The sequence below is a fragment of the Calypte anna genome, chromosome 5A, assembly GCF_003957555.1.
Source record: "Calypte anna isolate BGI_N300 chromosome 5A, bCalAnn1_v1.p, whole genome shotgun sequence".
NCBI classification, from domain to species: domain Eukaryota; kingdom Metazoa; phylum Chordata; class Aves; order Apodiformes; family Trochilidae; genus Calypte; species Calypte anna.
Genome location: NC_044251.1, coordinates 4,030,398 through 4,054,329, shown reverse-complemented (window position 1 = coordinate 4,054,329; position 23,932 = coordinate 4,030,398). Strand labels below are relative to the sequence as shown.

Below are 23,932 nucleotides of genomic sequence, written 5' to 3'. Positions count from 1 at the left end.
GGTCTTAAGTTGTGCCAGGGGAAATTTAGGTTGGATATTAGAAAGAATTTCTATACGGAGAGGGTGATCAGACATTGGAATGGGCTGCCCAGGGAAGTAGTGGATTCTCCGTCCCTGGAGATATTTCAAAAGAGACTGGATGTGGCACTCAGTGCCATGGTCTAGCAACCGCAACGGTGGTTCAAGGGTTGGACTCGATGATCTCTGAGGTCCCTTCCAACCCAGCCAATTCTATGATTCTACTACAACTTTCTGCTGTCTGCCAAATAACTTGGTAGGGTGACCATGCCCTACCATAGGTTAAAAGGTGTCTTGGTTTTGTTGTCAGGAAGACCTCTTGTAGTAAGGACTTGCTCATCTAAGAGTAAAAAGCCTGAGACTTAAGCTAGAGAGTCCATCTTTGCAATGATTCATATAATTAGTGACTGTAGTTAGCTTCTCCAATGGTTTTGGGTTTTTTAGAAAGGGGTAGGTTTATCTGAAGCTTTTATACTGAGCTGAGGGGTTCCTTTCTGAGAAGCTCAGTTGCAGAAAAAGCAGGAAATGTGAATATAGTTCCTGCACTTAACTACATAGGGAACCATATTTGATTACAAGACTTGTTCCTTGGCCCCAAAACCCATGAAGCCATCCGTCATCTCTCTGTGGCACTCCAGGGATGTCCAGAGATTGAATTCCCAAATCTACTGTTTTTTGTAGACACTCCTTCAATGCTGGGGTGCAGATGACTGCTTCATCTCAGACAGGAGCTTTCAGGGCAGGTTTTTAGTACATAATAGGTTTCCTGTCTTCAAAGAAACATGGGATCTTTTCTTCCCAGAAACTTCTGACTTTACTTGGCACAAGATCCCAGGCATCTTCAGGTTTCTACTTCATTTCACCAGGGTACTCAGGTGCTGGGCCTTGCTGTGGAGAAGTTTGGCTCGGAGAGGGTATAACTGGAGATAGAGGTGCTGGGGAAGAATTTTCAAGGCCACATTTCTCCATCAGCCTTGATTTTCATCCCATGGTTGAAGTGACTCCTTTCTCTCCAAGCAGTAAGGTCTCCATCCTCATCTTTAGAAACACAAGCCTTTGACCCTTTATTCACCAACATTGCACCTTTATTCTCCCCAGAATGGTGTTAATCCAGGTTGCCCCAGTAGTGACAAAATAGTCTGAGATGTGTCACTGCTCTTTGTGTGCTAAGAAAAAATTCCTCATTCTCCAGAGACTCTGGTTTCTGCAGCTCCACTGCTGGGGTGAAAATGATACCCTCAGCACTGGAGCTAAAGTTTAATTTCCTATCTGCTGTTAGGGCACACAATTTCCACTGGGATATTGGCAGCAGGTCAGAGATCTGCATTCCAAGTTGAATTGCTTTGAAAACAGTCCTGGTGTGGGACCCCATTCAATCTGCTGGTTGCAAAACCCAGCTCTTGCCCAGCCTGGCCATTGAAGAGAGTCTCTGCTCCTGCTCTCTCAATGTTTTGGGTGAAATTCCCTCACATCCTTGAGTCACAAATCAGCTGGTCCAGATTCTGTAACTGCTCTTTACAAAGGCCCAGGGAATGAAAGCCACCAGTAATGTTTGGTATTAGCTGCATGCCTCAGCTTTTGGATTTGAATGGAGTACAGCTATCTTCCTCTTCCAAGGCCTGCTTTTCTTTATGGGTCTCCAGGGACCTGCCAGGGGACAAAATGTGAATTATGTCTGATTTTGTTCTCTGAGCACTAAAGGGAAACATTTCAATGAGACAAATGAAACTGATTGCAACAATAATACAAACCTTTGCTGCTTCTCTGGTTATCTCCCAAAGCACAGATTCCTTCTGTCTCTCAGGGTGCCTTTCTTGTTTAGATTACCTTTCTTGCAAGATGCAGAAAAAAGGCCCATAATGGCATGGAGGTGACAAGCTGTGTAAGAGCAGAGTTCTGCCAGCTCTGGTGGATCAAGCCCCATATTGGGCAGGGCCAGAATCTTCCAAAGGAAGATGGCAGAAATAGCGGAGTGATGTTTATTGAATTTTATTTTGTGTATTGAATAAAATTCTCCATCCCACTGACTAGTGACTGGCTTGAGCAGTTGCACCTCTTCAATTTTAATTATATTGAGTGTTCATTTTATATTTCATGTATTTTGGAAATACTGTGACCTGTCTTCACTGCAACATGACAGTGTAGTTCACAGAGAGAGCCATGCAGAGTAAACCAATACTTTTGTTTCCTTTGCTTGCTGCCTTTCTTTGCACCACTCATCCTTTTCCATTAAGAGGAATTTTTCCCTGAAGTGTCCAGGCAGACATGCTACACAAAATTAAACCCATATAGGTTTTTTCCAGGATAGATTTCCCTCTAGATTTGCAGATGATGGGCTGGAACTAGAGGGTTATGCAGGGGTGCCAGATGCCAACAGGCTTGGCTATAGGAACCCAGTTGTTGTCTCTCTGCTCTGCTTGTTTAGGGACCAGTAGGGGACAGATGTGTTTAGACTCTGCAACGGGCATGCCTGGGTGGAAACGGATCAGAGTAACATAGCAGCTGGGGACTTCCCAAAGATGATGGATGATATGTTCACACATCAGAAGATAAAGTTCACATGAACCCCCTCCCCCTGTTGCTTCAGCATCTGAAAGACTTAGTTCCCTGTCATGGTGCAGAGTTAGGGTTTCACTTGGAGTCTGCTACAAACTCAGCTGAGACTGCCAAGTTAACACAAAGAGGTGAAACACCAAGAGGCAAGAGGGCAGAGACCTGGGAGCAATGATAACAATACAGCTTCTTTCTCTCAGAGCTACTGCTCCTGTGAAGTCTCTGCTCAGAGACTGTGCTGGACTTTGCTTGGGAGGAAGCAGAGTAGGAGAACCCTGCCAGCTTGCACAGGGGTACCTGCATTCCCACAGAGAGCACCTCCCACGTATCTCTGCTTGGAAGTGGCCCAGCTGCCACCAGGATGGCTCAGAAACAGAGGCAGCTTTGTTTTGTCACAAACCCAAGCAGGTGTCTTCAATTCTCCAAACTCAAGAAAGGCCTTGAAGGACAGACTTGTTAACTTATCTTTCACAAACTCCTAGCAAGAGCCCCCAAATCTTCTGCCAAATGAAGGTTAAGAGCAGCTGATCTAAATGCTTCATCCTAAGAGAGTTGTGTCTGCTTCTACTTGTGGTTTAAATCCTGCTCTACTTTTTATCAGTCGGCTGCAAAGTAGTAGTAAGCCAAAAGAAATTTGGAGCGTTTATTGCATATGTAGCATACTCGCAGCAAAAGCTTGCTGGAAAGCAAAGACATTCCTTTTTATCCTCCAGGGTGCTTCTGCTTGGAGGGGAGGTGCTCCTGTCTGCAGATTCCCTGAGTCTCGTGCAACAGGGAAGCTCTGTCCTGCAGCTGCTTCCCACCCCAGAGCAGTGAGTCTGGTTTGCCCTAAGGCAGGCTGATATATTCCCCCTCCTCCCTAGCACCCTTATACCTGCTCTCTGGTTTGAGGGCACACCAGTGGCCACACCTCAGAAGTGGTAAAAGCTGGGAGAGAAAGTAGGAGCTTTCTGAGTGCATCTGTAATAGACCATAAGTGAACACTTAGGTCCTCAAAGGGATGACCAGAAATGCAGAACTGGACAGCAGGCAGAAAGGTGAAGCTGATAAGCAGGCACTCTATGAAGGATTAACTTCATTTATGGTAGGTTCTTCTGGCAGAAAAAGATGAGCAAAGTTGCCTAAATTCAAGCACAAGTAGGTGATTCCCTGAGCAAAAGGAGATTAATAATGCTGCTTGTAGTCATTGTATGTAAGTCTGGGTAGCAGGAGCTAAGAAAAGTAAAGAGAAGAAGTTGTGAAATCCGCTTATCTTTTGATACACCTCGCCCTGGGCTTTTCCAGTCTTTCCCCTTGCAGGGCACTTCCAGCCTCTCCCACATCATCACTGCAGTGATGCCAGATTATGCTAATCCCATTTTTGCTGAGCACACTGAACCCAGGTGAGGGCACACCAGCATCCATGACAACTGCAGCAACAGGTGCCTCCTTCAGGGAAACCCAGTCACAGACTTGAATGTTTCAGCCTTCCACATACATTTTTTTTTTCCCCTTTCAGGCACAAAACCAGTTAAAGACATAATTTGCCAACTCCAGCCGCGTCTGAGTGCCTCCCAACACTCCTCCCTTCCCAATGAGAGCAGGCTTGCAACCTCGGAGCTGGGTATTACATAGCTACAGTCAGAGCCACAGAATGTTGATGTGGTTTGTGTTGTGCGTATGCTTTCAAGTGTCACCCATCCTATCAACTGGTATTTCCCGCTGCCCCTGCTGGGATCGCAGGGAACGCAGGGGAGGGGAACCACAAAACCTTTATCCCCGCCACGGAGATTTCTGCAAACCCTGTGAGCAGAATGGAGGACACGTCACAGGAGGACGATGTCCTCCGAGGCACTTTAAGACACCACAGGATGAAAAAATCCACGAAGGGGGAAAGCAGAGGCCTCTTCTAGGGGCAGAGACCAGGGGGAAGACGGGGGGTCCCGCTGTCTCTGCTTCTCCACAGACTCCTCTCAATGCCTCAGCGCCCAGCCGAGCCGTGCCTCAGCCCGGCACAGCGGGGGAATCCGAGGCGGGCGGGCGGGTCAGGGCCGTGAGGAGCTGCGGGCCCCGGACCGCTCCGTCCTAACCCTGCACTCCTCCCGCCCGCCCTGCGCGCCTCCCCTGGCAGCCGCTTACGCATTGGCTACCGCTCTGCCGCCTCAGCCAATGGGCGGCCGCCGCCGCTGCCGGCGGTTGGATGCGCGCCGGGGGGACCGTCAACCGGCGACTACAACGGCGGCAGCGGCGGGGGGGTGTGAGGGGAGGTGTGTGAGGGGGGTGCCGGTGGTGGCTTCTCAGCCTCCCGCAGCCCCTCCTGCTCAGGGGTAACGGAGAAAATTTGTGCTCACCCGAGACTTTGGTGCTGTTCTGCTTGACAGGGTGTATGGGGGCGTGAGGCGGCTGAGGGCACCAGGAGACCTGGACAACTCTCGACTTCTCCCTCGCTTGAGGGTAGTGGCTTGCGTTGGTGCCACTCCCATCAATCGTTTCCTCTGTGTCTTGAGGCTCTTGTCGTCCTTCCTAGGTCTTGTGGTTCCTAGCGCTGGAAATTGTAAATCCAGGTCCTTGGAATGGGTGTGTGGTGGAAGGAGGTTTTCACAACACACTGTGCCTGAGCTTTGCTGTGACTTCCCAAGGGCCACATGGCTGCCGAGGAGGAAGGGCTTGTAGCATCTTCGGTCTGAGGGGCTGCAGTCCCTGCGAGGAGGGGGCTGATCTCACAGCTCACCTGTGGGGAGCAGGTCACCTGCCTTGTTTTCAGTGACCCTTTCACACCCCCACACCCCTTTCTGTCCTGCGTTATTCTACAGACAATCAATTCTGGGCCAAGGTTCCAGACCAGATTCAGTCAAACCCTCTACCACGTGGAATCTGGGTGTCAAGAAGTGTTTGGTTATGCAAAGGTCCAAGGTTGTAAAGCTGAAAATAATCACAGGTGACTTAGGGAGTGTCTGAGAAAGTCTGAAAGGTGTTGCTGGTTGGAATGCTGTCCTGCTGATGGAGGAAAATAACTGTGGGCTTTGCAGATGTAACCATGCCATGCTGCCAACCAGGAGCAGTAAGGGGGTAGCAGGTCAGACCCAAGTTATTCAGATAGATGGAGCCCTGGCTCCAGGCATGGAGCATCAAGGAGATGTGGTATCTGAGGACCCATATTAATCCCATGGGTCAGGACAGTGAGGTACCAGCAGGCTTTGAGAGGGCCAGGAGGCAGCTGGATGATCACATGTGCTCCTTGGGGTGTAGATGTACCAACTAGACTGTGAGCAGAAGTGTGCACAGCATCTGTCCAAAATGTCTGCATCTTGCTAACATTGTCAAGACCTTCACTTTTCATAAGATCTAAAATTCACTGCATTTTAAAGAGAGCAGAAAGACTGTCTGGGGTGTATAGGCTCTTTCCTGGAATGTAAAGGAAACCTCAGCTGTGAAGCTGGAGTGCAGGGGGCTTCATTCCTTAGTGAAAGCAGAGAAGGGAAATGCAGATGTCACAGCTGGGACAGGAGATTTATCTTGGCAAGCAAAGAGGAAAAATACTTTCAAAAATAAAAGAGAAAATTCAGAAGAATCCCCTCCCCATCTGCACTGCCTGCCAGCATGAGCAGAACCTCCAACCTGCAAAGGCCCTTCGTCTCCTGGACCTGGGCTGCCACCCAGCTGGATTAGCCCCTTGTGGCTTTCTCTTTGAAGCAAGACCATTGTAGTGGGAGCAGGGAGGCTGTGAGAACCAGGCTGATCCTGAATGGAGATTTCCTACAAAAAACTCAGCTGGAGGTGGGAAGGGAAAAGTCTGGATCAAATGATGGAAGCATTAGAGGTAGGGATATGTGTAGCCATGGTGACTGCAGAGGAAAAGTGGCTCCAGGAAGGGGAAGCTGTCCCCTCCTCAGCTGTGCATGGTGTCATTGGGCTACAGGAGTGGTACCTTAAGCTTCCTCTGTGCAACTGGGTGGAGGAGAAGGCTTAATGCCTCTATTTCTGCTTGGGGTCCTCAGAGGTCTAAGACCAGCTCTGGGTGGGAGGAAGTAGAGAGGCTGGGATTGGATGTCTGAATGCCTTACATTAGCTCCCAAGGTAACAGTCGTACATCAGGAGACGGTGTTCAGCTGAGGAGTGCACACACATACATACAGCATGCTATTCAGACAACCCTAAGCATGAGGTCAGGGTGAAAACATGTGGTGGAAATATGTTTGGAAGAGTCAGTGCCTATGTTGGTCACTAGGAGTGGGAGGGGGGAGCTGGCAGCTGACACTTTTGCACTCTCTCCCCACAGCTGAGGTGGCCTCAGTCTCAGCAGATCCTGTGGCACCAGAGCAGCTTAAGGCTCCCTTTTGGGTCTTGAGATATTAATGGGTACTGATTGCTTTCCTCATACCTGTGCATACTGGCTTCTCCCATTTGGGTGCTGCCTCCCCCTCCTACCAAAACTGTGATGAGGGGATGGGCAGCCAGAAATCAGGTTTGGATCAGGAAATCAAGCACATCCTCACCATTGTGTTTCTGTCCCTTGGCTGCCCCCTCCCTCACAGCTCACTGGTAATGCAGCTTTTGGAAACACATATCATGCTGTTTCTTGGCTTTGTAGCATAGCTAGAAGAAGTAAGGAGGGTGAGACAGGGAGGGGGAGATAGCAGGAGCAGGCAATAGAAAATAAGACTTGTTCTATGAACTTTGTATCCCATTTGGAAACTGTTTTCCCCCAGTACGTTTCACACCTGCTCTCTATGGGCTATGATGGGAAGGACCACATATCACATTTCATAGAATCATAGAATCCTAGAATCACAGAACTGGCTGGGTTGGAAGGGACCCCAGAGATCATCAAGTCCAACCCTTGATCCACTACTGTTGCAGTTCCCAGCCCATGGCACTGAGTGCCACATCCAGTCTCTTTTGAAATATCTCCAGACACGGAGAATCCACTACTTCCCTGGGCAACCCATTCCAATGTCTGATCACTCTCTCCATAAAGAAATTCTTTCTAATATCCAACCTAAACCTCCCCTGGCACAACTTAAGACCCTGCCCTCTTGTCTTGCTGAGAGTTGCCTGGGAAAAGAGCCCAAGCCCCCCTGGCTCCAACCTCCTTTCAGGGAGTTGTAGAGAGTGATGAGGTCTCCCCTGAGCCTCCTCTTCTCCAGCCTGAACAGCCCCAGCTCCCTCAGCCTCTCCTCATAGGATCTGTGCTCGAGTCCCTTCACCAGCCTGGTTGCCCTCCTTTGGACCTGCTCCGGCACCTCAATCTCCTTCCTGAGCTGAGGGGCCCAGAACTGGACACAGTACTCGAGGTGTGGCCTCACCAGGGCTGAGTACAGGGGCAGAATCCCTTCCCTGGACCTGCTGGCCATGCTGTTCCTGATCCAGGCCAGGATGCCATTGGACTTCTTGGCCACCTGGGCACATGTTCAGCTTCCTGGCAATCCAAACTCCAAGGTCCCTCTCTGTCTGGCTGCTCTCCAACCACTCTGTGCCCAGCCTGGAGCTCCCCATGGGGTTGTTGTGTTGAACCTCATCCTGTTGGAATCATCCCAACTCTCCAGTCTGTCCAGGTCCCTCTGCAGAGCCCTCCTGCCTTCCAGCTGATCCACACTCCCCCCAAGCTTAGTGTCATCTGCAAACTTGCTGATGATGGACTCAATCCCCTCATCTAAATCATCAATAAAGATATTAAACAGATTTGATGGGTCCTCCTTGCTCAAGCTGGACCCATCCTCCATGCAGGCTGTGCTGACCCTACTCTAGGTGGGAAGGAAAGGCTGGTGGCTGCTCAGCACCTCCCTGGGCATGTGGCCTTCCAGTCAGGATAAAGCTGGAAGAATTTCATCTATTTGGTCAGGTGATAAACCTGCTTCTGCTTATTGCTCAGAAACTCAGAACACTGACTCTGCCATGCTCTGCTTTGACCCACACAGCACTGAGACACCACCATCCCCTGGTACCTGCATTTCCCCAAAGCCTTCTCTCTCACACTTGTTAACGAAGCGGCTGAAGCCTTCTTTGAGTTTTGCCTGATAGGTGCAGCTCCTGCAATGAGGCTGAATGGGAGAGAATTTGCATAATCTGGGTTAGCAGGCTCCTTCTAAGGTAATTAGTAGTGTTTCTGATGGCCAGCCTCCAAATGGAGCTTCTGGCTGTTCCTCACTAAACCCATCACAGTTGTATCTGGACAAAAGGACAATGTTTTCTGTCACCATGTGGCTGCATGCGTGGCTGCCTTTACTCATCTGAAATCTTTCCTGAAGTTAACTATACCTGTTGGTGTCAGGAGAGAACAGAGCCAACCAAAAAGGTGTGGTTGCTTAGGTTCCTTCAGTCTCCATTGTGGATGTAGCCAGCCACAGTCATATCATTATTTTTGTTTGCTTTATCCTTCCTTCCTCTGCTTTCCTCTGCTTCCTGCTACCACCTCTGAGTGAAATACTAATATCCAGCTCTGTGGCAGCTCTGGGTGCTTTACCACTTTGGGGAGTCTGATCCTTGGCACCCTCTTTGATAATAACCATAGTTATTATAGATATTATATAGATATTATATAGGCTAGCTCCCTTCTCTCTATCATGTGTCTGGAGATGTCAGACTGGTATATGAATGACTGGTGAGAGCTGAAAGGAGGCTGCTTTGATGAGAAGGCTTTGCCAGCATTTAGTTATGGTGGAGGATAAGACCAGGAATATTGAGGATATTCACAGTGGTAGTGGATTAAGGGTTGGACTTGATCTCAGAGGTCCTTTCTAACCCAGATGACTCTGTGCTTCTGTGATATTCCTGGATTCCCACAGATGGGGTGAGTTTCATTCTCTTATCACCTGTGTTTTTCCCATACTGTGCAATAGGCCTCTTCTCAGACAGAATGGGCTCTTGCCCCTGTGCTCAGCCCTGGTGAGGCCACAGTTTGAGTCCTGTGTCCAGTTCTGGGCCCCTCAGCTCAGGAAGGAGATTGAGGTCCTGGAGCAGGTCCAAAGGAGGGCAACCAGGCTGGTGAAGGGACTCGAGCACAGACCCTATGAGGAGAGGCTGAGGGAGCTGGGGCTGTTCAGGCTGGAGAAGAGGAGGCTCAGGGGAGACCTCATCACTCTCTACAACTCCCTGAAAGGAGGTTGGAGCCAGGGGGGGTTGGGCTCTTTTCCCAGGCAACTCTCAGCAAGACAAGAGGGCAGGGTCTCAAGTTGTGCCAGGGGAGGTTTAGGTTGGAGATTAGAAAGAATTTCTTTATGGAGAGAGTGATCAGCCATTGGAATGGGCTGCCCAGGGAAGTAGTGGATTCTCCGTGTCTGGAGATATTTCAAAAGAGACTGGATGTGGCACTGAGTGCCATGGTCTAGCAACCGCAACGGTGGTTGAAGGGTTGGACTTGATGATCTCTGAGGTCCCTTCCAACCCAGCCAATTCTATGATTCTATAATTCTTCGGGACCTTAACTCCAGCATCTCTGAGTGAAGAGTGTTGCCTTCATCTTGATTTCCAAGCAGTGAGGTCCTTCAGCAGTCCTGCCATGTGGTGCCTAGAAAAAAACCCAGAAATCTGCAATTACTCCTGCCAGTGAATATGTAAAGGCTCTTCTCATGTCCTCGCACTCACTACTCATTTCTCACCCCTTAGTGACTGCTGGTTTCAGAATAAAATCAGAGGCACATCTCTGCCTCTTCCCTCTGGGTAGGTATGTCCTGTTGGCTGACCAGAAGATCCTTACATTGCAAGTGGGATGGGATGGCACTAAAAGTGTGTAGAACTACTGAATAAATGCATCTTCTTGACTCTTCACTTCTACCTCTGGCTTTGTTAATGCACAATTAAGAAGGACTCTCAGCTATCCATCCATCTCTGCTTCTTTTCCAGGGCTTTTTAGTAGTTCTACTTTTGATGGCTACAATAGTATATATGATATAAGTACCTCTTGTTGGATCCTGGCTCTGCAGTCATGGTGCACTGCCAGCCAGAACTCGGAATTTCTTCACTTTTCTGTGGTTACATTCTCACCCTTACCTAAGGCTATTGTGTACATATCCTGTGTTTGCTTGTGTTGTAAGAGAAAGCAAGACAAAGAACAGCTGTTAGATGAGCAGGCACTCTGCAGTTCATGCTAAGGATTTCAAACACTTTACTCCTCTGTGCTTTAGCATAGGACAAAACCTAGTTTTCCAGTGCTTTTTAGATAAATATCTAACCTAGCTCCATCTGCTGACTCAGCTCCCTCTGAAGAGTGGGTATGCTCAGCACAGATGGGAGGTGTTTTGTGTCACTTGATGAAAATATCTCTGTGGATTTTACAAATCTACCCCACCAACTCGGCTTCTGGTATGGGAACAAGTGAAGAAAACATCAGCCCAGACACCCCAGAGAGGGCCTCAGCACTGAGATGTGTGCTTTCTCTGCTTTACCAACCCATGCAACATCTGCTCTCCCAGGGAAGCCTCAGGTGGTGTCAGACCTGCAGGCAGTGGGAGGACAAGTAAGACAGGAGTGATGGGAGACAAACCTGGTGCCAGGCAGAATGTAAGCAGCAGGGATTCCCCCTGACTTCCAGTGTGCTCTGTGGGCATCTGTGTTTTTAACTTGAGTGGCTGGGGGCTGATGTGGGAGTGTGAAGAGCAGTGGCAGCAGAAGCTGCTGCACTGTCTCCTTCCCCAACTTGGTGGGAAGTGTGGGTCTGTTCAGCCAAACCCTACTTCACTCCCCAGCCTCACCCTAATCCCCAGGCTGCCAGCATAATGTTGACAGAGTGATATTGTGTTCAAATAAAACAAATATACCTTCCTGTAGGAACAGGAACCTTCAGGCTTCAGCATCCGGGGTCCTCTGGCCAACTCCTCCCTCAGTCCTAGGGCTGGAGGAAGAAAACACAGCATACACCCCATGCTCCTCTCTAAGCTGGGCTCTTCCCAGAGCTCAGCTCTTACACTGGAATTCATTGGCATTCAATTTTCTACTCTAGGACCTGCATGCTCTCTCCTACTCTCTCATCTATACCCTGTTGCTGTTGGTATTTCAGAATGCTGCTCTCAATGCTTTTCTGCCCAGTCAGATGCTTTTGCAGGCAGGGGGGAGGACACACGACCCAGTCTGACTGCTGAGTTCTCTCCAGTTCATTTAAGTTACACAGTTCCGTCTGTGTAATGTAGTCACTTGAAAGTATTTGTCTTTTCTTTCCTCTCCCTGAGCCAGAAGCCTCAATCTGCCAACAAATGGGATAATTTTTCAGCTGGTGCTTGGCAACCATAATTTTTCTCCCTGCCCAACCAATACTTTGTTGTAGCAAATGGAAAAGTTAGGGATTTGACTTCTGAATAGGAGGGTCTGCCTTAAAGGAAACAGGTTCCCTGTAGCATCAGGATCCCAGCTCTGCAGCTGCACTGTCCAGATTTACTGACTGTACTGTAATGATTAGTGGAATGATTGTTGTTAACAGCCCATCTGTAGTGTTTAAACTTCACTGGGGAGCAGAATTTAACAGGCATTATCTGGATGGAGAACAGCCTCATATGGTCCACAGAGGGGCTGTGAAATCCCAGAGGAAATTAAATACAACAGGGGGCCTTCCTGTTATGTTGATCCAACTGATCTTTTTTTTTTTTTTTCTGATAGAAATCAGCAGATCTCTGATAGAAATAAGAATCTGGGTTGATGTTCTCTGGGGCATCAGAGTGCCTACTGCCACTGGCAGAGAACATGAGAAAGTGTCTTGTCACTAGGGACAAGTGCTGAGGACCATGATTTCCTGTCACTCTTGCATTTTATCATCACAGGGTTTTCTTGCCTTGTGCTCTATTCAGCTCACTGTCACAGTGAGATGATGATAGGAAGCTGAAGATAAGTATCCACAGAGGGAGGGGAAGATGTGAGAATATAGAAGAGTTCCATGAGTGCTTTTGGCATAGATTAACAGGCAGAGAAGATGTACAGCACCACAGCCCTTTCTATCTTAATTCCAGGTGTTTTATCAAACCGGTGCTGGCAAAGGATAGGAACTGGTGTTTTCCATCCAAAAAGGGCTGTTCCTGAGGTTTGGCTCTCAGAGCAGGGTAAGGCTCTCAAATCCCTCTTGGAGTTGATACTAATGGTCTCTTTCCCTTTGTCTTTCCTCAGCATTTCTCGGAGAACCTGGATCACTTCTCTGACAACATGGAGGACTTCTCCAGTGACCTCTTCAGCAGTTTCTTTGATGACCCAGTACTGGCTGAAAAGAACCCACTGCTGGACATGGACCTCGATCCACCCACACCAGGCATCCAGGCAGAGCACAGCTATTCCCTCAGTGGAGACTCAGCTCCCCAGAGCCCTCTTGTGCCTGTCAAGACTGAAGACAATGCTAATGGTGAGCATAAGATGTGCACACTGCACAACTTTGGGCACATCTGTTAGCAGAGGCCCTGGCTGGCTTCCATATATAAGGACAAGCTGGATATTCCTTTGGCTTGTGCATGGATAATCCAGGGAAGGATTTGATCTGCCATACAGCCCACATTTTTTCCTTCAGTCTGTGCTCTGACAGTCCCATTGCTCCACTGCCAGGCTAACTTATTTCCAAGGATGATAATTGATTGTGGTTCAGTCTCCTGCCAACTTCTGGCAACCAATAGGAAATGGCTCCTTAGGGCCCTGCAAACCTGTGTGTGTGTGTGTTCCCCAGATACAAGTCTGTTTCAGCATCAGGAAGCAGGGTTTTGGCTTGAATATAGGAAGCATGAGTCTGGCTGCAGCCAGTGCTGGTGCATGCACGTGGAAAGCTAAGTGGCTTCTTTACCAGCATCTTTTAGCAGGAGACAGAGGAACAGTTATTTCAAATCCTATTTTTAAAACAATTCATTTCAGGGTAATTTATGATGGCTGGATATTTTTAGAGCCATCCTTGCAGAGAGTCCTGTAATTTGTGGGACCGTGTGGGTGTTCCAACAGCTGATGGACACCAGGCTGCCTGAAAAGCAGTGGCACAGGCTCAATCTATACAGAAGAAAGCCTTTCCTTAGAGTGAGAGTGAAACCTGGGACAGAGGCTTCCCTCTCATGGCCAGGAATGACCCCAGCTCTCTCGTACAAACACTGGCCTCTGCTGCCTCTTTGGTGCCTGCAAAGGGCACAGCCATCAGTGCCACAATCCCTAGAGGCCACAACTCTCCCAAATGGAGTGTGACACTGATCCTTGGGCACAGGCTAGCACAGGGTGTACAGAGGATAACTCAGGAAAGCTTGAGGTGGACCTCACACTTGCTCACTGATCAGCTCTACACCAGGAGTTATATTAATGGTATTAATATGTCAGGTATAGGGGTATCTCTGTACCCAGTCCTGCAGTGGGGTAATTCAACCCATCTTTTCAGGGCTTGTAATTGGATGAATCATAATTCTAGTATAACCCTGAGTCAGGACGTGTTTGCAATACTTGTGCAGTCCTTTTGGCATAGCTTCATCCCATCTCAGGCCTTTTAGGCATTCAAATTAATTACCCAAGAATGGCTTTTCTTTAACATTAGGCAACTCTACTTGGTCTGCAGAGCTCCCCAGGAATTTCCGGGCTCTGTCTAGGATTGGAGCTGGCTGAGGCTTGTGATTTATCAGCTTTCTCCCCTCTTTTCTGCAGATCTTCAAGAAACACTGCCAAACACTTCCAAATCCTGCCCTTTCCCACACAGTTCCCACCAACATAGCCTACAGCAAGCCACTGAGAGCACTGTGACCCTGTTTATCAGCGGAGATTGCTTTTCAGCTGGTTTGCACACACTTCTCTGTACCAGCCCTGAGTTCTGCAGGATGTGATTTGATGCCAGGAGCAGGGGGAGCCAGTGCTGTGCACAACACTGGATGCTGGACCAGATTTGTGCCTGCACTCCTGGACAGGTCCTGCTTCCTCATTGTTATTTGCCTCACCTCCTCAACCCAGGGCTACTATAAAAATGTCTCCACTGAGCTTCTTCCCATGACATACAGAGGAGCAGAGGATGACCTTCCTCTCATGCCTCACCCAGCAACATACAGGGAAATCTGAAGTGGTTACAGGCTGACCATACCTCTGCAACATCCTCTCAAGCAGCAGAACATAGATGTGTCCACACAAAATGCCTCCTCAGTCCCTCGCTGACCCTGTAATAGTTAATGTGTTTCTGAATCTGTAACCCAGTCCCTCCCCAGATAAATCTTTGAGGGTGGGAAAGAGCAGAGTCAGAATGCAGACAGGAAATGGGATGACAGGACATAGTTATTTGGGTGTCCTCTCCTTGAGCTGTCTGGGCTGACAGCACTGGGGGCTGCTCTCTCACTGAGTCAAGTCTGAACAGGGAGAGTCCTTGGTGGTCTGCACTCCCTTGTCTGGTAACTTGGTTCAGCATCAGCCCTCCCAGACTGAGGATTCCCCACGCCTCAGAGAAAAAGAGAGATCCAGCACTTCATAACAGAAAGGGAGGATGAAGAAGATGAGGCTTAAAATCGCAGCAAGGTAACTATAGATTAGCCAGTAAAACCTTCCCATAGTGGGCATAGTGAAACTAGAAGATATTTAGTAGGGTAAGCTGTGGACTCTTCATCACTTTACAGAGGGGCAAGATCAAGTTAGACAGACAGCTGTCAGGACTGACAAGTTTATTTGAACTTGCCTAGAGGAGTTAGAATAGACTGTAAAACCTCTCAAAGCCCCTCATCTCTTTGACAGGCTTTGATCAGGCAGAAGAAAGTGCAAGTTTTGTCTGCAAACACTTGTGGCTGTGTAACACCTTGCCTTCTTCTATCAGATTGGGCTTGTCTGCATACCAGAAATAACTGGGACTTCACTAGCAGGTTTGGAGTCCTAGGCAGGACAGAGAAAAGGCAGTTTGGTCTGTGTCTGCTCAGTAGCCTCTCCATTGTCACAGCTGTGCAGGGCAGAGGTGCTGCCTGAGGATGTTGGGTCTTCCATGTTGTGGGAAGCTCTAGGAAGTCATCCAGCAGCACTGAGCTACACAGCTGATGTGCAAATAGAACAGCCACAGGAACTCATGTCTGTGCTTGGAGATCCAGTCACACAAGGAGCTGGTAGGAATGAGCCTCTGCAATAGGGACCTGTCTAGGCAGCAAAATAAGAGATGCTAGACCAAAGACAGGAGAGCAGTATATTCCAACTGGTATGGGCAATGCTATGTAAACTGTTATAATTCCTGCCCAGTCCTTAACACTACTTGTGTCCACATAAAAGTCAGAGGCAGAATTCTGCCCTGTTGTCTCCTGAGGGCAACAGAGCCTGAGATGAGCAAAGATGGTGTTAAGCTACCTTTAAGTTTAGTTCAGGTGGCAGCTCTCACAGAACCAGCTGCTTGCTTGTGTTGTTCTTTGTGCAGGCTTTTCTGGAGCTGAGAAGAACCTTTCTCCCCCTCTTCTTTTGCCAGGACAACTTCTAGACTGAGATCTGCACTGCAGAGCCAAGCAACAACCCTAAATCTGAGTGCTGTCTGCAGAGAGCAGTGCAGAGGGGTCAGGTAGTGAGCCTGACTGTGACTTCAAACACTGAACAAACTGGGGCACTGTCTGGTGACACACTTAGCAGTAGTCTGTACTGTGTCAGATAAAAAGGGGAAGGATGGATGAGGAGGATGCAGGCTCCAGGCCAGCTAGGAGTAGCTTTTTGGCAGGTGGAAGTGTTTGAAGATAAATGAGGGGACCAAAAACTCTAGAGCAGAGCCCAGGCAGCTCTGCTGCCTAGCAGATTTTTTTCTCCATCTGAGTTGCAGCTTATTCACCACTGGCTGCATCCCAGCTCCTGGAATCTCTGCTTCCATTGACAAGCCAGGCTCATGATACAGACATGTATGGGACAGAGCCTGAAGGGTGTGAGGGGAGTGTGCCCACACAGCTCCATTCTGCTCTCTTCAGACACATCCTTTCTCTAACTGCTGCTTTGGTCCCTGCCAACAATGGCAGCAGGGGACAGCTATAGGCAAGAGTCCACCTGAGCAGCACAGGGTGGAGAAGGGAGCCTCAGAGGTGAGACTGAGGGGGGCAGGTGTGGGAGCAGCCTCACAAGCAGGTGCCACATTGGATTTCCTTCCCCAGAAATAGATCTTCCTCCTCTCCTGTCATGTAACAAAGCTCTGGTACTCGGCGCAAGTCCAGTGGTCTGGAGGCAGCCCATACAGCCCCTCATCAGCAGAGTGCTTGCCCTCTTGCCAGCTATCTGGCACAGAGATGGTGTTATTCTTGGTAACACACCTGGCAGCTCTGTGATGCAGTCCGTGCTGCCTAAGGAGCAAAAACTGAGCATCCTCCTCACAATGAGCCCTAAATATAAATAAGTTCCAGAGGATGAGACTGAGACACCACTGGGATAAGAAACCCTGCAGCTGCCTTCAGTGTTTGGGCTGCACAGTGAGAGCAGAAGAGACACAATCCCTCTGGGTCTGTCCTGTCTGCTCCCCACACGCTCCCTTCTGTACTCTGTGTTGTGGGCCTGCACATGCTTGTGTGGTGACAGTGCTAAAGTTGGAAAGGCAACCTTCCCAGACATGGGGGAGCTGCCTGCATGGCTTCTTTGTTTTTTTTCTTTTCCTGTTCTTGCTGGAGTTTGACTCTCACATTGTGCATGTTTCAGAGCTGGAGAATGGAGTGTGGTCGCTGGGGCCCAAGCTCTGCTCCATCATGGTGAAACAGGAACAGAACCTGGCTCTAGACCTGCCTGAGTCCCAGCTACCTGCCAGCTCCATACCAGTGCTGAACCTCAACCCTCTGCAGAGACTGCCAGTCCCCGAGGAGGTGAGCCCATCTAAGATCCATTAGGAACCTAGGCTCTCACACAGTGGAACCTCTGGAGATGTGGACCCAGCCATGTGAGTGCAGGGTTCTGCTAGGTGATACGGCTGCTGGACAGACAGGATATTGCATTATTTGTTGTTCTCTTGAAATGGCAGTCAGAGGAGCAGCACACCTGATGCTAGCTAGAACTGTTGTTCTGGATTCCTGCAGTGAAGCTGCAAGACTGCATATCCTTCCAGAGGAAATGATGGGAGGAGGGTTTTCTCCAGAACAGGAGGCTTTGCCATCTTGGTTAAATACAAGTGTGTTTCCTTGGCAATAAAGCTATTCTTGTCTTATTTTCGTTTTTTAGAGAACAGTGTCAATTAATGTGGTGCCAATGACCTGTTCTGCCACTGTCTTTTTAGTGGTATTTGGCTTATCATATGGCTACTCATTTTTCCCAGCTGCTTACTGGAAATGGAGGTCCTACTCCAGGTCCTGCTTGCTTTTCCAATGAAGCATCAGGAATTATTACTTTTAAGAAACAAGGGATGATATCTTTTGGTGATCTCTAAGTTCCTTAGAAGCCTGGCTTTCTGAAGGAGGCTCACTTATACCCCCAGTACATGGGTGTAAGCTGGGGGCTCAGTTCAGCTGGCCTGGAGTCCAGCAGTGTTGGATGAGGAGGTCTGACCAGTCTCACACAGGCCTTGGCTATCTTGTAGCAGCTCAGTAGATAACAGTAGAGCATCTCTGAGGTTTACTTCCTTTTGTCACCCATGCTGAGCATCTTCCCATTTAAACAACTGTCCAAAACAAATGGGCACTTCCAGCAAGAACTGTGCACTAACTTCCTCCATTATTTACACAGCCTGAACTTGCTGTGCCCTTGAAGCTCTGCTGTGTGTGCTCAGCAGCCGGACTATGGTGCTCTCTCAGCTGTGTTTACAGTCTGGAGGAGTTTCAATGTGTCTGTTTAGTGTAAAAACTCCTCCAGCCTCTGGTGGGCTGGGGACTATCGAGCTGGGGGGAGCTGGGGGGCACTCACCCAGGTGGGAGTAAATCTACTCTAACTCTCAGTCTCCTCTGACTGGAAACAGCTGCCCAGAAGCCCTCATGAAAATCATGTGAGCAGGACAGGGGATTTGTTCTGTTTCTGTACATCCTCTGTACTCCTATTTCTAATGAAGGCAGATCAAAGAGAGTCTTCCAGTGGTAATACATAGGTTCATTTAAATTGCTCTGTCTGGGTCTAGCAAGGGAAAAACTGCCAACGACAAAAGTCCTCCCCCTTTTGGAGGTACTTAGTGTACACCTTGGCAGCATGTTCATCTGCCACTGCCTTGTCCTTTGCAGACATGTTTGCACCCAATGGCACAGAGTTCAGGGGGCTCATGTTTGTACTTCTGGTGTCTGTTTTGTGTGTGGGGCAGAGCTCTGAGTCAGGGCAGTGCAGAGAGCAGGGAAGCAGCAGCTATGAGCAGAACTGTGGGAGCACCCTGGGTGATGGGAATGGCAGTGCCCAGAGCTCTCTCTTCTTCTTTTCCACAGACTCCCATAGAAATGACTCCAGCACCTGTGATCAAAGCTGAACCCAAGGAGGTGAACCAGTTTCTAAATGTACCTGCAGGTAAGATAGACTTTGCTGGTCAACTTATATCCTTATATTGCTCAGATCTAGATCATTACAGGGAGGAAAGAGAACACCAGAGAGCAGAACTGTGTATACAAGGCAATACTGGGGCATGAACCAATAAGTGAGTAATTCTTTGTTCCAACTCAGATCAGTGTCTGACCAGCAGTCACACACAGAATTGTTCAGACAGGGACTCCCAGGCAAGCAGGCTACCTCAGAGTTGGAAATGTGCAAAGAGTGCCTTTAAAATCTTCAGAGGGACTGTAGTGTTATCCAAGAACAACCATCTGAAAGTCAGGAATTTCAGGATCCAGTTTAATTTGAAAGAAACCCAAGCATCTGAAAAGCTGCCGATGCACAAATGAAAGCAATATAGGAACACCACTGCTTCAGAGAGACTTTTCTTAGTCATATTCCCACCTCCATTAAGGCCCCCAGGGCTCTCCAATACAAAGTGGGGACAGTTTTCAAGTGCTTGGTAACAAAGTGAGTGACACGAGCCTCTTTACATCAAGTGTGTGAGCCCTGTTGTACCTTTGGAGGAGCTCATCTCTTACAGAGCTTCCTGTACTTGTGAACAGGCTGTGGAGCTAAATGTCACAGGCTTTGGTTAAAACCAGAGTACCTTATTGCTTTGTAAATAACTTCAGGGCTTTGACAAAGCTCCTGCCAGCTCTGACTCCGGCAGTTCCTAGTTTAGTACATTTGATGTCAGCCTCATCTCTGTCTCAGACAGTGCTCCAGCCAGCTTTGTTTGCAGTTTTATGGGACTCATCACCCTCTCCTTTCAGTCCTGTGTTGCAGAAGTGCATTTTCCTGTTGCTACCCAGGGTTTTGTGCCTGTACCAACAGGATGACATGAGAGCCACTGACTGTCTCCTTATTTCTCAGTAGATGACCTGGTGCAGATGCCTCCAACTCCACCCAGCAGTCACGGCAGTGACAGCGATGGATCCCAGAGCCCCCGCTCCCTGCCTCCCTCCAGCCCAGCCCGAACTGCTGCTCGCTCTTCTGCTGCCATCTCCTCCTCACCCCTTCTCACAGCACCACATGTAAGGAGGCAGCAGGACCTCACAGAGCTCCTTGGTGCTCAGAGGGGCTTTCTGAGGCTTATGTGGGGGATTCTGCCCTTGTTAAGGTCTCCAAGCTGAAATGCAGTCCTGCAGTCCATTTGTGTAGCCAGCCTCACCAGGAAGAACCAGCTACCCTCCCAAAAGAGGAAGGCAGCTGCTGAGCTTTCCCCCCATGATCAGGTTGAGAAGAGGAAAGAGCACTTTCCTGCCCCTATCTGCAAGCCCTAGATGCTTTGCAAGGCTTTAAGGAGAACCACTGTGCTAGAACTCTTTGCTGATGCTGATAGCTGCTCTCTGTGTGTTTCAGAAATTACAAGGGACCTCTGGCCCGCTGCTCTTGACTGAAGAGGAGAAACGTACCTTGACTGCTGAGGGCTACCCCATTCCTACTAAACTGCCCCTCACCAAAGCAGAGGAGAAAGCACTGAAGAGGGTTAGGAGGAAAATCAAGAACAAGGTGATTGTTCACAAAAACTCTAACCATACAGTTCCTATGATTACAGAGTATCTTCAGCTGACCAGTGCTATAGTTGCCCTCACCTACTCAGCTGCAGTGCAGCTCAGAAGAGGTGGGATCCTGTCTGTGGTGCACTGGTATGAGCCTCCCAACTCACAGAAATGGTGCCACAACTGTGCATGAATTCTGTGCATGAATGCTGTGCATGATGCTGTGTTTGGGGAGTGTGGCTTCCAGCCCAGCTCCTGGGCCTGTGTTGCCTGGAATGGGGATCACTAACTAAGGCATCCCAGCTCAAACAAAGTCATCTGGTCAATCCTTGCTGTGTGGGCCTAGAAAAAAAGAGCCTGTTGCATGGTGCAGGATGGGTGATGCACAGAGCCCATTAGCCCAGCAGAGGTTGTGAGACTAAGCTGTAATTAAAAGCATCTCATGGGAGAAATTATGAGACACTGAATTAGTCACCCCATGACTCAGAAGTGGTCTGTGGCAGAATCTGACCAGATGGCTACAGCACATACTCATGTGAGTCAGAGGACTTCAAAGCAAACCTAAAGATGCTCTAAGAAATGATGGGGTCAGGCATTCTGCAAAAAAATGATTGTGGCCACATACTTACAGTATCCATCCCTCCTAGTTTTGGCCTGGAAACCAGCAGGAATGGCAGACTGGAAGGTGGCTTTGCCATTTACTTTTAAGATTGCTGTGTATGCAGGGAGCAAACAAGATGAGGGAGCCACCAAAGAGATATCTAGAGATTTAGGATACTGACTCCTCTCTAATGGCTTGGCCCCCTCACAGATCTCTGCTCAGGAGAGTCGCAGGAAGAAGAAAGAATATGTGGAGTGTCTAGAGAAAAAGTAAGTTTCTTCTTCACCTTTTAAAAAGGAGCCCTGTCCATGCACAGCCCCCCTTTTAGTACTTTTGTCTCTGAATTGCTCAGAGAGTACAATTCCTTGCAAAGCTGGCTGCACATAAGTTTGGTTTGGGATCCTGCCCCTACTTCCCTCCCTCCTAGAAATCCTCTTGCAGGATAAAGATCACTCTAGAAACCCTGGGTTTCCAACTGCTTAGTTTGGCTGCTCCCCTGCAGAACACAGCCCATTCTGGCTGACAGCAAAGTGGGATTTTGAGTAAGAGTCATGTTTCCCCACTATAAGTTACTTCTATTTTGTCTGTCCCATAAGCTGCTGGCTTTCTGAGGGCACTGACCATGGTTTTTCCCCCCTCTCATGAGGATGGAGACTCACAGATTTGGTAACAAGAAAAACCTTGTGCTATAGTTATTCCCCACACTCTCCCCTTTCACCATTCCCTCCACAAGCTTTGTTTTTCTCCTTGCAGCCCTGAGATCCATCATGTGTGGCAGGCATAAGCCTAAGGTAGCACCAGATGACACTAACAGGGTAGAAAATAATACATGGGGGCCTCATCCTGTGATCCTCTCTCTACCAATAGTCCCTGATGGGCATTCCCAGGCACAGAAGAATGCTGGGATTCAGGTGCAAACTCACATTTCTGTTTAAATACCACCTCCTTACTGTTACAAATGCCACCTGAGATAAGCAAAATTGAAAACAAAACAAAATAAAACAACAAAGAACCCACAAGGAACCAAATCCAACTTCTCCCTGATGCTATTTGTTCATCTTCTGTAAGTGTGCTGGAATTCTGAATGAAAACAGATCAGCTCCAGGCACCTTCAAGTTCTCATGCCCTTCTATAAACAGCACCTTGGTATCCATCTGTGTATCCAGGCATCAGAGCTCATGGCCTCTCCTTAGTGTCCCACACTGACACCCAGATCCTTCAAGCTGGGGCTGGGAATTTGTCTGACCTTGCTCAAGGGGCAGGCCCAGGGCTTTCTGTGCTGGGGCCTCTTCTCCAGCCGTGGCTGTGATGCCTGCATGTGTTCAGTGGTTTGTTACACTGATGTGACAGATGGCTTTCAAACAATGCCAGGTTTAAATATGAACCAAAAGAAGCATTCTGTGATTTTTTTTTTTGAATGAAATAAATTCTTTGGTCAACCTGGCTTGCTTGGAAGAGCTGGTTTGTCAAAACCTGTACTTCAACCTTTCACCATTCAGTTTGACACCTTTGCAGCAAGCCCACATTTTACACAGAAAACTTGGTTCGGAGGCAGCAGGATCAGACTGTATCCCTGGCCTGCTTCCTTCAGGCATGGAGACGTTCCCCTTTCCTCCTCCCAAGTGCAGCCTAACTCATCACTTTCTGAAGCAGTGAAAGGGAGTCTGCAGGTTCTCTGCTGCCCTCAAGTGTCTGCAGTCGCAGCTGTCCCAGCATCTGCACAGAACCGCCTGGTTTTCTCAAGGGCCGGGGCAGATTCTCAGTCTGAGCAGCAGACGTTTTGATTTATCCCTCTGTTCCTTTTCCATGCTCCTTAGGAGGGTTCGGAAGTGATGGAAATGCCTGCTTAACTTTGGGTCTGTCCTGACTGACTACTCCTGGCTCTCTCAGTCCTCAGGAAAGCCTGAACTGGAACTGCCCACTGGGATCTCACCCCTGGTCTCTTTGGGGCTGGCTGCAGCCAGACAGGCAAGGAACATCTGGTTTCAGGACCAAATCTGCAATTGATGGATGGAGCCACTGAGCATCCACACCTACATTTGCTTTATCTCTCTTGCCTTTGTAGCTAACAAGTTCTGGGTTTTATTCTTGCAGGGTTGAGACATACACAACAGAAAACAATGAACTCTGGAAAAAAGTGGAGACCTTAGAGAATGCAAACAGGTAAGGACCTAGACCTGACCCTTGGCAGGCAGGGAAGGGTGGGCAGGAAGAGAAGCCAGGGAAACCCTGGGGCAGGGGGCCAAGAAGACAAAGGCAAACTTCCCCAGCTCTGAGTGCAGTGGTAAGTGCTTAGTAAGGTGCTGGTTTTCAGCCCATGGCAGCAGTGAGGCATCTGGGTTTGTTAAGTGAGCCTGGAATGATTGTGTTGGGATAGCCAGGACATGCTGCAGCATGGGGAGGGAGGAAAGGAGTGTTTCTTACATCTCTTCCTCCTCCCTGCAGCACTTTGGGCTCATGCTGCCCTCACCATTGCCCTCCAGGCCTCTGGCTGTCTCCAGGGCAGCTGCACTGAGAGAGGCTCTCACACCAGCCTTTCAGCCCCACTGTTTCTGCTCTTGGTCTCTTCAGATGAATACAAGGCCCTGGGCATAATGAGGCTGTTTCAGGTTTCTCTGGAGAAAGAGCTGAACAGACTTGGTGAATAACAGACTTGTGCTCCTAATATGCAGAGCTGGGAAACTGATTACCAGGGGAATTTACCTCTTCGGAAGCAAATACTGAAGGCTCCCACCCTTGCAGTGGGGATGGGTAGCAGGACCTGGAGGAGGGCCCAGCTGTGCTCCCTCTTTCTGGGTGCAACAGGTAATAAGCAAGGGCAGAGTCATCTACAGGGCTGCTGAGGGGGAAGCTCATCTTTACAGACCCGTTTCTATCACCCCCAGCTCAAACTGAAGGGAAGAGCAGCTGCCAGAGAGCTACTCCCCAC

The 23,932-nt window shown here is 48.9% G+C and overlaps 1 protein-coding gene across 3 annotated transcripts in view; it reads left to right on the top strand.

The window, feature by feature from the left end:
* CREB3L1 (cAMP responsive element binding protein 3 like 1) overlaps positions 1-23,932 on the top strand; it is a 45,871-nt gene that overhangs the window by 13,879 nt on the left and 8,060 nt on the right. For 2 of the 3 annotated variants that reach the window (XM_030452668.1, XM_030452670.1), the window contains exons 2-8: positions 12,640-12,868; positions 17,104-17,264; positions 18,798-18,876; positions 19,774-19,934; positions 20,263-20,412; positions 21,214-21,272; positions 23,098-23,166. In XM_030452668.1, the coding sequence (XP_030308528.1) occupies positions 12,640-12,868; positions 17,104-17,264; positions 18,798-18,876; positions 19,774-19,934; positions 20,263-20,412; positions 21,214-21,272; positions 23,098-23,166 (908 nt within the window). The remainder of the gene's footprint in view (positions 1-12,639; positions 12,869-17,103; positions 17,265-18,797; positions 18,877-19,773; positions 19,935-20,262; positions 20,413-21,213; positions 21,273-23,097; positions 23,167-23,932) is intronic. The other variant, XM_030452669.1, reaches the window with a different exon arrangement.